Genomic DNA, 16,907 nt, shown 5'->3' on the forward strand with positions numbered 1-16,907 from the left:
GGAGCCAGTCTTGCAAAGCACTGAGGTTCTCCTGGCTGCTTTTGAATTCCCCTGAGGACAGTAGTTCTTAAAGTTTTTAGGCTCTAGTCACCCGCCCATAACATTTCTGAATTATTGGCACCCCATTTTAGAAACTAATTTATTTATTACAGTGCATAAATAGAATATGACTGCAAACACATTTTTTTAAATGGAAAAAGAATACATGAGTAATAGTATTATAATTAATGAGACACTTCAGCCTGGCAGTTCTTGCAAATTTCTTGAATTTATGGCCAAACTGAAGAAAGACACTTTTTCACTCAACAAAGTATTTCTCTCTTCTTGTTTTTTATGTTGGTTAAAGCAGAGAACCCCAAGTCACTAAATGCAAGAGAGAAAATCTCAGCAAGATTTTTAGCTGTTGTTGAAATGCCAGGATATTCTCTTTTCAGCTTCATGACCAAACATAATCCTTATTATTGCATTGCATGCTGAAAATATCAATGTCTCACCTACTGTGGGAGCTTTCATTTGTTTAGCAATCACTTCTGCAGCTCTTAACTAGCTTCTTGTACTATGTCAGTTAACTGTACCTTTTTCACAAAGTGTACAGAAGTGCTACCTACACATTTACAGCACTATAATTTACAGCACTTTCTGTAGTGCTATTAAGTTACAGCACTCTTAAATGTAACAGAAGTGCAGTGTTGGGGGGTGGGGGTGGACATTGTACATCTTAGCTTACCTACTTTCAGTTATGTTTTAAACCCACTACTTGAACCTGTGCATGCTTCAGGTTCATCTCTCTCTGAACACATTCATTATAATTTCACTATGTGGCTCGTCAACTATTTGCTTTTTTATAACAGACTTGTCCATTATGTCAGCTGTATTATATTAATTAAAAAGTGAATAATTGATCATCACAACAAACAGCACAACTCACCTGAGTGGATGCTCTAATATAAAATGTACTAATATAAAATGGTGGTATGTTGTCATAGCGTGAAAAGAGCTGAGCTTGGCCAGCCAGTCCTGACTGGGTCAGCTGAAGATATATAAGCAACATGCTGTGCTACTGCCTTCACTCATTGAAGTGGGAAATGCCCCCCCTCAGCCTTAATTTACTTTTTTGACTACAGAAAAATGATACAGCAATTCTTCTCCAGTAAAGAACTCAGAAAGACCACAATGGGCCAGAATGTTTTTGATACTATAGATCCTATTTTAAATCTCTGGATTTATCTTGTGAATCATGTAGATGTTTGCACACTTAGCAGAGCTAACATTGTGCAGCACCCTTAAAAGGATCTTACCACACCCTAGGGTGCTACAGCACTCCAGTTGAGAACGACTGGCCAAAGAGCTGAGAATACTCAACACCGTGCAAGATTGCTCCCACTGCACATTGTTGTATATCTTTATATGAGCTGTAAGAGGGAGATAATTGAGCTAGAACTTGAGCACTAAGGGTGCATATACACGTGCAGTGAGCCTGCTCTGACATGCTGTAATTACAACGTGTTGAAGCAGACTCAATTAACCAAGTCTGCTGGAGCATGGTAATTACCACGCTCCAGCAGACTCCAGCATCTTGTGTATCAGTGTCCTTGCATTGAAAAATGGCTGTGCGAACACTTTAACTAAAGCTCATTAAAGTGCCACCATTTTTCAGCGCAGAGACGCTGATACATGAGATGCTCCAGGCACTTTAATTAGAGCAGCTCTCGGAGCACATGTATAAATGCCATAAAATTAAAAAGTCAGAGGCACCTTACCTCCAAAAGGTGCTATTTATTTTCATGTGATTCCAAATCTTTACCATGTGTGAGTGCAGATGGACAGTTTCTGCATAGAATTAAGATAAGGCATTTAAGCCTTTTCCATTCTTTCCTACAGAAGAACAATCCTTTCCTGTTTCATCCACTGAGTAAATGACTAACAGATGGAACCCAGAAGGATTATCATTAGATGTCTAAAAGCATAAAATCCTCTCCAGTCTTGAAGGCCTCTGTGCCCTATTCTGCGTGTGGTCCTGACATAGAACTATTCATCTACTGATATTTATACAATACTTTCTTAACCATGTGGCTGATCCTCTGCTCACTTGTAGTAGTGTAAATAGGATGGAAGTCAATCAGAGCTGCTTTGATACAAGACTAGCATGAGAGAAGAATCAGGCCCAATGAATATTCTCATAAGAGAAACATTTACATGAGAGATGTAAAGCTCAATCACTTCAACTGTGCCCTCACTGGCTCGTTCAGGAAGCATTACCATCCTAATCCTGTTGCTATTGGTGATTCTGTAGCTTGTTTGCTGTGATGCTCAAGGACAGCACTGAAGGGTTAAAAGAACTAGAGTGCACCCAATTAAATTACCAGGCAGCTGGTAAAACAAACAGAAGGAAGTGCTCTTTGATACACAATTAGCTTGTAGAACCCATTGCCACAAGATATTGTGGACGCTAATAGTTCAAAAAAGGATTAGATTTTGAGGCTATTAAACACAACCATCAGGGATGTAACTTCAGACTCAGGACACCCCTAAATGTATGACTGCATTCAACTATAAGGGTTTAGCAGGGATAGATCACTCCACATGTGCCCTGTTTCTTTTATTCTTCCTCTAAAACATCTGCTACTTTCCACTGTTGGAGAGAAGACCCTGGGCTGGATGAATGTTTTGGTCTGACCCAGAATTGCACTTTTTTTACATTATCTTATTATGTTGTCCTTTATGTGCTAAGGCCAAAGCCTTGTGGCCACTGAAGAGCACAAGAGTTGGATTGGCTTAGTCTCCATCATATCCCCGGTAGATTCCAGCTTGGTTGGTTCCTAGCACAGACTGGATACTTTATTCATCCCAGAAAGGGTTGTGTCTCAGTGGAAGAGCCTATTAGAACAAAGGTGAGAGGAGTTACAATTGCTGTCACCAGGAGGTGAACACCAGAGTGGGAAAAGAAGGAACAACAGTGTTGGCACAAAACAACTTGTAAATTGGTGGTATATTGGCCAGGATTCCATTTCGGATGAAAATTAGAAGAAGGCTTCTAACCACCAGACAAATGAGGTTCTGGTGTAGCTTTCCAGTGAAGGCAGGAAACCTCTACCTGATTTTTTTAATGGAGCTTGATATAAAAGGGATTATGAAATGGTTGCCTGTGGTATTAAGGGACTGGACTTGATTACTCAAGAGTAATCCTGTTTGTCCTGGTTCCTGTGTATACTGTCCTGAATGTAGAACACTGTTCTTTTTAAAGCTGCTCAATGTAATTGTTGTGAACTCCTGGAAGCAGGTCCAGCTCTGTTAGGTCCAGCTCCATTAGCTTCTTAGTTCTGATTTCAAGCTTCTCTTCCCACAATTGCTTATCCTTCCTCTGACTCTATAACGTTTTGCTATGTCTACCATAGTTATAATTGTGTTTCCAAAATAAACAGTTACAAAGGCAGACTGGAACTCAACCCCATGTTCTAAGCATTACATTTGTCTCCTCGCAGTATAATATCCTTTGTCTTAGACTTTGTAATTGGACCTTGTATCATTTCTTTGCTGGGAGTGCTGAATTATGACTTCAGTGTTTGATTTACATTGCAAATTTGGCAGGGGATGCAAAATCAGATTTATTTTAACATACATTTAATTTCCAGTATCCAGGGCAATTGTTTGAAAAAGTCTCACTTTTCAAAGACAACTTGTCAGGGTCTCTTTTTCCCATAGCAACATATATATTTATTAGACTCTCTAAACCTTTAGAATTGTAATGGCTGTTCTAGCAATAATGTGTGGTACTGTTTTATTTAATATATGTAGCAGCACCAACTTCAAAAGTGCTAGAATCCCAGCCATGCCATTTACAAGCTTTTATGTACATTGTCACCCTCTCCTGGCTGGAATCCAGGTGTTTAGGGACATTTAAGTGGCTGGAGTATAGAAAGGCTCCCTGTGGTTGGACCCCCAGTGGTTGGAGTATAGAAAGGCTCTTTACTCACAGTGACCTGTAGTCAAAAGGATCCAGGCAAATATTTAAACAAATTGAGCTGTTTCATGTATATTTTCCACATATGCACCACTATCACCCAGAGGTTCACACTGAGCTTCTAGTTGCAGTCACTACTGCTGTTTTGGCTGGTCTCCATGCACATCCCTTGAATTTTGCATTGCCTCCTTTTAAACCACATGTGGACTCAGATTCATTTGAAACTCAGACCTTGGTTCACCAAAAAAGCTTGTTAAGTCTTGTTAAGTCTGGGCCAGGGTTGCAGGCATGCAGTGAAATGCATTGACCAGAGGAGTTGCTTCTGGTTTTAGGTTTCATTAAATTTTTCACCCAGCTGTTTATTAGTATTGCTCCTTGGGACAGCAAGCGAAAACATGTGTTGGAGGCCTGTGTTTGGAGTTGAGAGTTCTGTTCCGCAGACCACATGTATGTGGTGTTGCTGACAGCTGGGGTTTCTTTCATGCAAAGTCGTATGGTTTTATTTTGCATGAAAGCCATAAAACTACAAAGAGGCTTTGCATAACCCATCTGATTTTCTGCAGTTCAAATGAGTTCATGCTTTCTCTTTCCAGGGCAGTTTTAGGCTATTATTATGTGTTGGAAGCAGCTTCTGAATCATTCTCAGGATTTATAAATTGAGATTTTAAGTGGAATTTGGGTACCTAACTCTCTTCTTCTCCTTCGGAAATTCCTGCTACAATCTAAGTGCTGTGAGTGAAAATCTTTCTTTCTGCAGAAAGTAGAAATGGTAGGATAACTGGGGACAGAGAGTTATAAAATGTAACCACCTTTAACAGCAGGGAAATTCAAGCCCAGTACCAATGAGACTAGTCTGAATTTACTTCCTAGGAAACATTATTCTATGTTGTAGAAGAAAATAAATGCACAGCTAGCATTCTATACATCAAGGAGGCGTGCTATAATACAAGGGATTATTTGAGGTCAGCTCTCAGACATATTGCCTAAGCAATGAAGAATAACCTCTGCATTTGCTTCTAATGCTCCCATTTCCAGCCTACAGTTTCTACCGATCTCTTGTAAAAGTAGAAAGAATAAAAGATATAAATTATTGTACAAAAAGGCACATAAAGCAAAAGTTGGTAATATCATTCCTCACACAGTTCCTTGCATTTGGCAAGCAGAAAATTTTGACTCCAGACCCAGTAACTCAGACTTGAATCCCTCCTAAATATGGGATAGAACAACTTCTGGTGTTTTTCCATGAACTGCATTGTATATCACCATAAAACCACTAATCAAAAACACACCAAGGCACGCTGAACTGTGAAATCTACTCCAGATGTTGAAACAGCAGTGATTCAGTCAGCACATCATGGTACCCAAACTGCTCATCTCCTTTTGGGTCTTGTCCATACACAGTGTTTGACTATATTGGTTTGAAACTGTTATAGTTAAATGAAGGGAATCCTTAGTGTGAACATAGTTATAAGGACATAAAGGTGCTTCAAATGGTAGAGTGTATTTCTGTAAGTTGGGTGTAGACCAGCCTTCACGGTATAGTCTCGGGCCCGGCCCACATTACAAAGTTTGGCCATCGTTGCTCCATTGGCTAGGGCACATGAGAAGAGGACAAAGAAATGGGTATGAACACTGGTGATGGACACAGCACAACTATCAGAAGAAGACTTCTGTTGGTAAAGTTTTTCTGTTCAAGGATGCAGAGGTAACTTTTGTGGCAGGAGAACTCCCTTGTCCCCACTAGAGGGGGTGGATGCTGTTGGGCTTGTATTTGAAGCTGCAACTCTATAGTACAGCCACACCCTCCTTCAGCAGAGGGGTTATTTGGGGAGTCAGGCACAGGAGAAAGGAAAAAAATGGGAAACACCATGGGAATCTGGAAAGCAGGATTTACGGCAGAGGATCAGGTATGTGTTAGTGGTTTTATGACTTGCACTATGGTGGAGACCATGCCAGGAAATAAAAAAAACCCAGCAAAACACTTTTCATCCATGCAACATGGGATTAAGCTTTGTGATAGCCAATGTGTAGCTACTGAACAAAGACCATACAGCAAATTCTGGCATTTCATGTGAGGACTTCTCTCATCCTAAGCAGCTTGTGGTGTAGCTGTTGGCAGGGGGCCCTGCCAGCTCCACGGCCTTGAGGTCAGGAGGCTAAAAGAAACCATGCATTGTAGGAATGAAAGCAGAGGCTTGGCTTTGCTCAGCAAAATGTGCTCAATCCTGGACATGCCTGGCAGTTGTGAGAAAGGGGCATCTCTCATTGTATCTACAATTATGTTTTTAAATACTCAGGGGTTACAATAAAGGAATGTGAAATGGTTGGTGCTCCAAGATGTCCCCTAAAGATCTTCTGTTATTTAACAACTGCCCTGTAATGGCTGTAAAACAGCCTGTAGCAAAAGCTCATGTTATCTTAGAAGTCTAATGGAAATGCTTCAGATAATGTCAGTAGCACATGAACCACTTAACTCTCATGGAAGAAGCACCAAGACTCAAATCCTGTATTGGGGCATCCAGAAGCTTCATGCTATTGGCCTAACTCAGTGTCTATAGACCAGTGTTTCCCAACTTTTTCCAGCCCAAAGCACACTTACATTAAAACAAATTATCTGCGGCGCACCTGTTAAGGCATTCCACATCCTCATCCCTATTGTAGCTCATTGCCATGGTAAAATTCACCTGTTCATTCCTGACGGCACGCTTTTGTGCCACAGCACACTGGTTGGGAAACACTGCTATAGACTGCTCTGCGGCAGCTGAGAATCCCTGTAGCAATGTAGACTGTCCTGCTTGTAGAACCCCCCTTTGCCACCTCTTATCCTTGCGCCTAACACAACCCTATGCTGGGGCTCCTTAGGAAGCCTGTGGAGGGCTGCCTACAGCTTCTCCTCTGATGGAGGAGAAGTCTCCTGTCCACTAGTTAACATGGGAAGGGGAAATCCTCCCAAGGGCTATGTATTCCAGCTTGAATATCATGTCTTGTCGGGGGAGGAAATGTGTCTTGTCTCCAAACTGAATTTACAGAGAAATTCTTTTGGGCAATATTCCTATTTTTTCGTAGGGCTGTGCAAAATTTCGCTGGGCGTTTCTAAGCTGTTTCGACGCGTTTTGAGCTCAAAAAAGTGAAATTGAAATTAAACAAAAGGCTTCAAAACACCTTCAAAACAAAACTAGGGCACTCAAAATGTTTTAAAAGGTTCAAAATGTTTCGAATTTCAAAGCTGGGCTTACTTGCCTTCAGTGCTGGTCCCAGGCAGCAGCAGCGGCAGCCTCCTCTCATCTGGCATGCCTCCTGTCATCCGGTGAACAGATCCAGGTGCCCGCAACCTCAGGAGGAGTCTGGCACAGCCCCACAGCCCTCCTGGGGGTGCGGGGCCCCAGATCTGTGTGCCAGATGAAAGGAGGCTGGCACTGCCAGCAAGTGTCATGAGTTTTGCTTTGAATAGTTTAAGGAGCAGTTTCCCAGAAACCTCTGTACTGATCTCCTTGAAACTTGGCACGCTTCATGCCCTGAGAAGGGGCTACCATCTCTGCAATTTTCATCTAAATTAGGCATGAAATGACCAAGTTTTAGGCATTTTCAGGATTCCCCATTATAGCTTATGGACGATGAGCTGAAATGCGTTGACACAGCGGAACAGTTTCAATGAAATGAAATGGAACAGTGCTTCAAAATGAAACACAGTCCCTTCAAAATGGTGAAATGGAAGTCGAAATGAAATGGTGCTGTTTTGCACAGCCCTATTTTCTAGCATCCGCAGCATGAGTTGAGCAAATATATAAATGATAATACAGTAAAAGCTGTGTTATCCGGCACTTAACCATCCCGAATGCTCTATTAACTGGCCTCTGTCATAGATGGCAATACAAGTTGTCCTTCACGTATCCGGAAGTATTCTGATAGCCATCCGGCACCTTGCCGTATGCTTCTCATAGATCTGCTGTTTACAGATGCTTCAAGACGCTGCCAAGCGGTGTTGCTAGCGGCAGTCTCAATTGTACACATCCGCCATTGTGATCGCATTGTGCTTGTGCTGTATTGTGACTTATAACTCTCAGATAACCGGCATATTTAATTAACCAGCAACCCCCATTCCCCATGGATGCCAGATAACAGAGCTTTTACTGTATTTGTACTCACGCTGGCAATGGGCAGCATCAAGGTACAGCCCCAAACTGTCTTTGAGCCTGCATGTGTTTGGATCTGGGTTGTTAGCTGAGTCTACAGAAGTGAAAGGAACCATAGGCAAAGTTCAGACCCAGATGCAAACTACCTTGGAGCTTGATAGCAAGCGTTCCTATCCAGGCATCTGTTCAAACCTTTCTCTACTCAGTGGGCACGTCTACATGAGCCCCTAACTGCTCAGTTGGTACTACACAGTCCTGGCAGTGCATGGGTCATTTCTGACTCTACTGTGCAGTAGCAATGAACTACTGTGTAGTAGCTTGTTGCTGCTGCACAGTAGCTTTGGCATCCTGGTTCATGCCTGCTGATGCTACATCACCATAGCAATGAGCTAGGTCGCCATAGTGTTTCATGTAGGCGTGCCCAGTGTGTACAGTAAAGCCACTAGCTGTAAATGTAGCCCTTACTGCACTGACGCATGTAGAAATTTGCTTACTTGTTCTGTTCCTCTAGTGCTTTCCCTTGGTGGTTATTCAGCCTAAATAGTCATAAACATAAATAGGATCCAGTTGCATGAGAACGGAAAGACAGTACTATCCCTTGACCTAAGACATGTTCATGTAACCTGAGTAGCAGTAGTATAAAGTTACTTGCTGGAAACTGCAGCAATTCATATGATTCTGCTTGGGTTTTCAGGAAAAGGAGGTAATGGCTTTTTGCTGTGGGAGTGCAGTGACACTGGGGCACAGGTAGGAAAGGGATAGCTGTGAAGATATTTATTTCCAGACTGCTATTTGTGTGCAGGGGGGAGAGAGGGGGAACAGACAGGTGACATCAGGCAGTACGAAACATGGGATCATAGAATCATACATAATTAGGGTTGGAAGGGACCTCAGGACATCATCTAGTCTGAGCCCCTACTCAAAGCAGGACCATCCACAACTATAGGATAATTTCTTTTGATGCACAGGAGTCATTTTTTTCACAATGACAAGAAGAAATGAAACAATTCAGGTTATAGCTACGTGGCCTAATGCAGCTCTGTGTAGAGATCCCCTCAAAAGCTTGATATGTGAACCTGGGTGGAGCCCCATGCTATCACACCTATACTGCTATATTGGCCATCTCTACATCTAAGTCCTGTTTAGGTGCCTAGTCAACTCATCTAAATCACCCCAATCCTTCAAACACTTATATACATTCTTCATTTTACTACTGTGAGCAGTCCCACTTCGATTAATCAGGGCTGTTCACAGTGATAGGGCAAGGCATGTGCCTAAACATTCTCAAGATTGGAGCCAAAGGTACACTGATGGAATTGAAATGAATCGAGGTTATCATTCTAATAGATGAGAAAGCGATATTGAAGCTGGAAGTGTGAAATTTACTCTGAGAAACATGGTTTCACTCTAGTCGCTAACAAATTTACCATTGACTTGAAGAGGGTCAGGATTTCACCCGTGGGGGAGAGTAGGGGAGGGAAGCGTTGACTGGAATATAACAAATTGGACTTTGTTGCAAAATGACAGTCAAATAGATCATTGCACTGAGTTTCTCATGATGGCAAAATAATGATAATATATCCATTTCTGATCTGGCACTTTCAAGGACTGCTCCCCCCACCCATTCTGCAGTTTGAGTTTATGTTCCATGTCACTGACAAGAGGATAACCATCATCTTGACCTAGATGTCATCTGTTTTGCCTCTCTAGTTTACAACAACTTGTATCTGTTTCAAGTTTGTGAATAGTGATAAATGGCAGAGACTTTTTTAAAAATCTATTTTTCTATTTTAATGTAACATTTTTAAAGTGGTTTTTAAGCCAGATCAAAAGCCCTGGAGCATGAGATTCTTTGCTTATATAGTAGGTGCACAACAGACAATAGGTGCAATGCAGCTCCCCATGTTGCCCTGCTACATGCTTCAAATCTGACCCGGAGAAACCGCCTTTAGGGCAACAGTTTTAAAAGTAGGAGTCAACCCTGTTTAGGGTTGCAGTACTCACCAATGGAGTTGTGGGCACTGAAAAGGCTTCGACTTCAAGGTTACAAACCAGTGATAAGTTGGGTCGTGAGCCTGGGAGTGACACTGCAGCTCAAAAACATTGGAACTGCTGCTCTAAGAGTGATGAAGTAGTTCATTCTTCCAGCTCATTCAATTTATTGGAAATTGAACCAAAGTCTGCCTGGTAAGAGTATCAATGAGGGGACCCATAATACTATTAGTGTCAACTGTGATAGTGATACCTGCCTATTGGCAAATGAACTAACACCGCATTTCAGATGGGAAAGTCATTAGTAATCTGGGTGAGATTTAAACAAACTGAAGTGATGGAAGCATTCATATCTCATCAGTTACCTACTAAATGAAAAAGATCATGGAAATGAAATGAAATGTTACTGATTTTTTTTTTTGTTTAAGTTTTTAAAACTAAATATCCAACATGAAGAGGATATCAGTAGCAATACTTTCCTCCTATATTTCTTATTTTACAATTAAACTCCTGAAAATCTGTAAAAGGTTAGCTCCTGCTTTGACTGGCTTCTTACATAGGATGCCTGTCAGTAGACACTTGATGTAAATCATCTTGCAAGTATTTTTTAATCTTAAGAATTCTTCTTTTGCCAAAGATGCCCCAAGGGTTGCAGATCAGTCAGTTCTTAGAGATTAGGCTTTCCAAGAGAAAACAGAGAGGTGGGAGCTGGCCGATTTGGTCATCAAACCAAGCACATTCAAAAGTACAATGAAAGCTGGGTAGATGAATACCTCTTAGAGGAATATGCTTGGTTCTGTCAAGCTGGAGGAAGTGCTTTAGTTGGAGAGCTCTCCTGACCCATGTATGTACCCCTGGTACTACATCAGCTCTGAATCAGCTCTTGACTTTGTGTCTTAGGAAGATGAGGCTACACTCACCCACAGTCTTCTGCTACCTCACAAGACTGACTGATGGGCTTGGAAAGCCATTAAAGTACCTCACTCAATATTCATCTGGCAGGGAAATCAGTTTCTTTGGATAATAAAAGAGGAAGCTGGTTTGATAGCATGTAGTGGGTCACTTCTGGGCCCTACTGTTCAGCCTGCAGAGGAATAGAGGGTTTTGTGATGTGTTATTATTCCTTTGTATTGATTACGTGCATAGAGGGTCCGCCACCACTTGGAGGTGATCAACATAATTGAGCCAGCATGAGGGGGAAATAAGCTGCTCAAGGAAAAGGGCTGGCATAGCTGACTACTCCCGTGGAGCAATGTTGAGGTGGAGACTGTATCGTAATTGAATTTGATTTCTGCTGAACTCTTTAAATAGGATTACACCTGCTTTCATGGTTTACTTTTCCAAATCTCCCCTCCAAATGTTTTTATCTTCCAATCCTTGTTTTAGATTGTAAGTGTTTTGGGGCAGGGTCCATCTTTTTCTTCTTTTTTTTTAAGGTGTCTCATGTTCCATGACTGGAGTACTCAGGCACTACCACTGTGCACATAACAGTACATCTTTATCTGTACAAACAGATTGTCTGTGCAAACACGGATAGGGATGGGGTGGAGATTAGCAAAGGAAGGGACCAGGATCTCTTCAGCCTCCATAAGAGAAGGCTGAGAGGTAATATAGTGGCCTTCTACAAACTCATTGCAGGAAGGGGGAGAGGGCAGCAAGAGATAGGAGATACTCTGTTTACCAAGGCACCTCTTGGAGTAACTAGAAACAACGGCCACAAACTGACAGACAGCAGATTAAACTAGACATCAGGAAGAACTTCCTGGTAAGGGTTACCAGAATCTGAAATGGGCTTCCAAGGGAGGTGGTGCTCTCCCTTACCTTGGGGGTCTTTAAGAGAAGACTGGACAAACACCTGGGGCTGGGGTCATCTGACCCCAGGGCTCTTTCCTGCACAGGGCAGGTTGTCAGACTCGATGATCTACTGAGGTCCCTTCCGACCCCCAAAATCTATGAAATCTAGGGAGCGTCAACTCAGGAAGGGAACTGGAAAGTAATATTAGGTGGAAGAGTATGAGGCTGCAAGATGCGCAGGGCCATAAAAGATGTTCTAAGAATAAAAGATGTCATGAGAAAAAAATGGATATAGAGCTTCTGGTGAGAAAAAAAGATAAAGGGGATGAAATGTGTCATCCAACAGAACACAGGGTGTGCACCGGGACACAGCAGCAACTAGAATGAAACAGAGTTCAGGGCAGAGACATAGAGATAGCTAGTAAATACAGATCAATGACCTGCAAAATTATAAAGTCCACCACTGAGGAACATTATGTTATAGAGTGTTAATCTATGCCCAGACAGATGTTCTTTTAAACTCTCCTTCTGTTCCCGCTGTCGCTTATAATAAGATGTTACTAGTCCGTTAGCAAGTCAGAGAGACTTTTTTTTCTAGAGCCTGGGATGCTGTACAGTTTGGGATTAAGGAAATCTGCCTTTTAATTTTTTCTCTCCCACTTTTTTCTGCTCCTCAGACCAAACTCAGTCCTGGTGAAGTCAGTCTTGTCATACCATGGCTTAATCCTGTTCCCACTGAGGTCTTTGCGGGGTTTTCCTTTTGGCTTCAGTGGGAGACAAATGAGCCCCTTTAAGAGCAGTAATTATTTGCACAGATCAGCCCAAGTCCCAGCAGGCTAATATCTGTCATGACGACTGCTTCTCCTGTAGCACTTGCCAGCCCCTACAGTGCAAAGTCAATAAGGCTTTTCCTTTCTGAATTTGCAGGCTTGGAGATCATGGCGAAGGATGAAGTTGAAAAAGCCACCACTGGCTGGATTCTGCTTCTTGCTTGCCTTGTCTGTGGTGGCATTTACTAGTTTTCCTCCATGGTGTCCAAACAGCTATGTAGAGCCTGGTTTCCAATACTTGGCACTAGCTGAACCACACAGAAAAGTTATCCAGCCCAGGCGTCTGTGGATGAATACCACTGACTCCGTTGTTTGGCAGCCAAGGGGTTTTGGCCATAGAAAAGGGGACCAAACTCCCCATGGCACCAATCAGAGAAGGCAAGCCTCACATAAACCCAGGCTGGCTTACAAGCAAAAGAACAAGCCAGGTGACCAGCTCACACAAAACCACAAGCAGTTGAAAGAGAAGAGAAAGCACAATAGGCAGATGAGAAAACGTAACATTATGAAGAAAAGCGCTGAAGAAAGCAGTAAGCTATGGTATGAAAGCATTCCCCTCAGGACCAACACTGAAAAGAAAAGGGAGCTTAATGATAATTTCCATGCACTTGAAAGGGAGAAAGTTGTTATGGGACCATCAAGGAAGGGGGCCCCCTTCTCTTCTTTTTCAGTCAGCAATAAAAGACATGTATGGTCTGGAAGTCCTGGGTTTGTTACACTTCTAAAGAACTCTACTGTAGGCCAAGTGGGGCCACAGGACCAGAACAAAGCAGGAGCACATTCACCTGGGGCTGGGCAGCAGCATTCAGAATTGGTGAAAGCTTTTCTCTCAGAAGCAGGTAACAGGCTTCCCTTCAAAAACACAACTGGTGCTAAGAGATGGGCAGACAGTCTCTCACAACATCCTGGAGAACAGGGAGGTCACTTTTGGATGGACATGGCAGAGAGGTTACAAACCTCTGAGTGGTGTATGAAGATGCCAGAGGCTGCCTTTCCTGCTCAAAGAAAAGGTGGCCTGAGGTTTGGTGGGAAGAAACCACCGTGGCTTACAGAGGACGATGTGCAGAAGATGAAACTTTTGGCAAACAGTGAGGTGGTGTCCAAAACCAGAATTCCTGCCCATGGGCAAATACTCAGAGTTAGCCTTTCAGCTGGCCAGGACACAGTCTCCTCTGACCTGAAAAGACCTTGCTTGGACGGGTTCTGTGGATTAATAAAACGGCCCAGTGACCTCTATGAGGTTCTAGCCTTCCATTTGGACAGAGTATTGGGGTTGAACAGGAGTCTGCCTGCAGTGGCCCGTAAATTCAAGAGCCATCTGCTTCCCTACAAATACACCAACGGTGAAGCGAGACCCATTATATGGTGGGCACCAGATATCCAGCACCTTGATGATGTCAACAATGACCAGAACTCCTTTGCACTAGGGTGGCTTCAGTACCAGGATCTACTGCAGCTGCGGTGCGGCATGGTAGATTCCACTGCACCTCTTGGAAGAGCTCCTTGCTTGAGCATCCAGCACACAGAATGGACCAAATTGGCACTCTTTGATTTTCTTCTACAGGTATGCTGGGTGTTGAGAATAATTATTTTCTTTCTCCTTTCTTCTCTGCATTCCCAAGGTATTAAATAGGACTCTGTGTATGTTTGTGTGGTAATGTATTTGTAAGGAGATAAATGCACATAGCTTCAAGTCTTGTTTCAGTGAAGTAATCACTTACCTTTGCAAAGCAGAGGGTTTTACATTACTGGGGGCACAGACATAAGTGTGTCTCCCTGGTGTAACTCAGAATGCTTTGCAGGACGTGTTCTGAGTTACAATACTTTCCTGGACCAAACAGAAGTTCACTGTTGGTTCCAGGGGGGAGGGGAATGTAGCGGCTGGCTTCAAGCCTGCAGCTGGTTTCCCCTAGCAATGGCTCCTCCTCCCTCCCAGCCCACACTGTTTTCAGAATGGGAGTGGGGGAAAGGGAACTCATTCTAGTGGTTCCCCAGTTGGTGCTGGAGGGTGAGGTGGGTGGATTGGAGAGTTCCCTTTCTCCCCTCCCATTCTGAAAACAGTGACAGGCTGGGAGGCAATGCAGACAGAAGTTACTGAAGATGCTCTGTTTTGAAATGTCTCCATCTCCTTGTGCAATGAAGGTTCAGATTTTTGTGGGATCAGGCCCTTTTAAAGTGCTTTGCAGCTGTGCAGTTCTGTTTGCTCATGGCTGTAGAGCACTTTCAGGGGCAAGATCAGCAAAACTTGTCACTTCTGTCTGTGCCCTGGGAACTTATGAAGACCTCCAACTCTGAAGCACCAAAGAAATGTGAGTCAAAGCAACCCAGCATAAGAACACTTTTACTGTGATAATGATACGTAGCACATCTAAAAGACTTTCCTTGTTCCTAGCTTGTGATATTTATAAGTGCTCTATAAATATAAATTAGCCTTAATAATTCCACCAAGGGGGAGCTGAGCTAGTGTTATTATCCCAGTTCTCCCTATAGGAAATCTAAGACCGGAAGCAAGGCTATGTAGTATATCAGTGAGAGACCTTGGATTACCTGTCAAGGATGTCTGGTTTCCTGAATTGTCAAAGAAAACCATACAAGGGTCTCCATCCACAACTGTGCAGCCTGATCTCAGACACAGCACAGACCAAATCATGCTGTGGAGGAGAGAAAAAAAATGACGGAGAAAGCAGACTATAGAAATCAAAATTCAAGTTAGAAATTAAACCCACTGATTTCATTTGTTTTCTAAGTAGGACTGAGGCAGGTGCATTTTTCCCATACAGATTGTCATTTAACTGGCTCACTGCTGAATACAAAAAAATTAAAGTTTAAAACAGAGGTGTTTTTTTTCTCTGAGTGGCATTCGCTCAGCATCTAATAATTTATCTAATGACTCCCCACTCCTGCACTAAAATAGGTTTACAATGCTATCATTTTGTCCTGCTCACCACATCATCACCCTGTGGGTGCTAATCTTTACTCAGATTAGTAGAGTTCTCAGTACCATTTGATAATAAACCTGTAACATGGAATTTAATTTTACAAGCTTTACTCAGCCAAATCATCCCATTGACTGCTGTCATAAATCACTGTGGATCCACTGAAGACAAAGGAGCTACAGTGACTAGAATGTAGGTAAGTAGCTCAACCTTTGGGCCCCATAAACCAGATGGATGTTGTAGGGCTGGTTCTTGAGCTGATCCCATGAGTGGGATTGATCTGTGGGCCTCATATACCATGATGTCAGTGTGCAAAGTTGGTCTGTAGATGTGGTCTGGCACACCAGGTCCAACCACGGAGTGATGACATACTAGCTTGGCCCTGCCCACCAAACCTAGTCATGGTGTGACCTTGTGTGGTGGAGTGACCCTACTCACCTGCCCAGCTCCATGAACCAGTGGATCTAGCACATGGGGCAGTGTTATCTGGCCCACAGGCTCCCCACAGGTTCAGAAATTTCACTCTGGATTAAGTTGTGGCAATTAGCACTGCCACCACTCCCCAGTCACCACAGTTCTGGAGCCCTAGGAGCCCTGCAGGCCAGGTGACAGGGCCCTGAAGGCTGGATCCCACCAGTGCATGGGTTAGGCTGGCACATGGGAGTTTCATAGTTTCATAGTTGGTAAGGTCGGAAGGGACTTATGGAGATCATCTAGTTCGACCCCCTGCCGTGGCAGGAAAGAATACTGGGGTCAAACGACCCCGGCCAGATGTTCGTCCAGCCTCCTTTTTAAAAACCCCCAGGGTAGGAGCCAGCACCACTTCTTTTGGAAATTGGTTCCAGGTCCTAGCCGCCCTGACAGTGAAATAGCGCTTCCTAATGTCTAGCCGGAAACTACCCTCCGCTAGCTTGTGCCCGTTGTTTCTTGTAACTCCTGGGATTGCTCGGGGGAACAGGGACTCTCCCAATGCCTGCTGGTCTCCCTTGACTAGTTTGTAGACTGCCACTAGATCCCCCCTCAGCCTTCTCTTTTGGAGGCTGAACAGGTTCAGGTCCCTCGGCCTCTCCTCGTAGGACCTGTCCTGCTGACCCCTGATCATGCAGGTGGCCCTTCTTTGGACCCTTTTCATATTGGCCACATCCCTCCTGAAGTGCGGCGCCCAGAACTGGATGCAGTACTCCAACTGCGGCCTGTCCAGTGTCGGGGAGAGGGGGAGGATCACCTCCTTGGACCTGCTTGAGATGCATCTGTGGATGCA

The 16,907-nt window shown here is 43.4% G+C and overlaps 1 protein-coding gene across 1 annotated transcript in view; it reads left to right on the forward strand.

Moving 5' to 3' along the window:
- The window catches only part of FAM198A (family with sequence similarity 198 member A), a 57,828-nt gene that overhangs the window by 22,869 nt on the left and 18,052 nt on the right, over positions 1–16,907 (forward strand). The window contains exon 2 of the mRNA XM_006030279.2: positions 12,808–14,274. Coding sequence (XP_006030341.2) covers positions 12,808–14,274 — 1,467 coding nt within the window. The remainder of the gene's footprint in view (positions 1–12,807; positions 14,275–16,907) is intronic.

The sequence above is a fragment of the Alligator sinensis genome, unplaced genomic scaffold (assembly GCF_000455745.1).
Source record: "Alligator sinensis unplaced genomic scaffold, ASM45574v1 scaffold279_1, whole genome shotgun sequence".
Lineage (NCBI taxonomy): Eukaryota > Metazoa > Chordata > Crocodylia > Alligatoridae > Alligator > Alligator sinensis.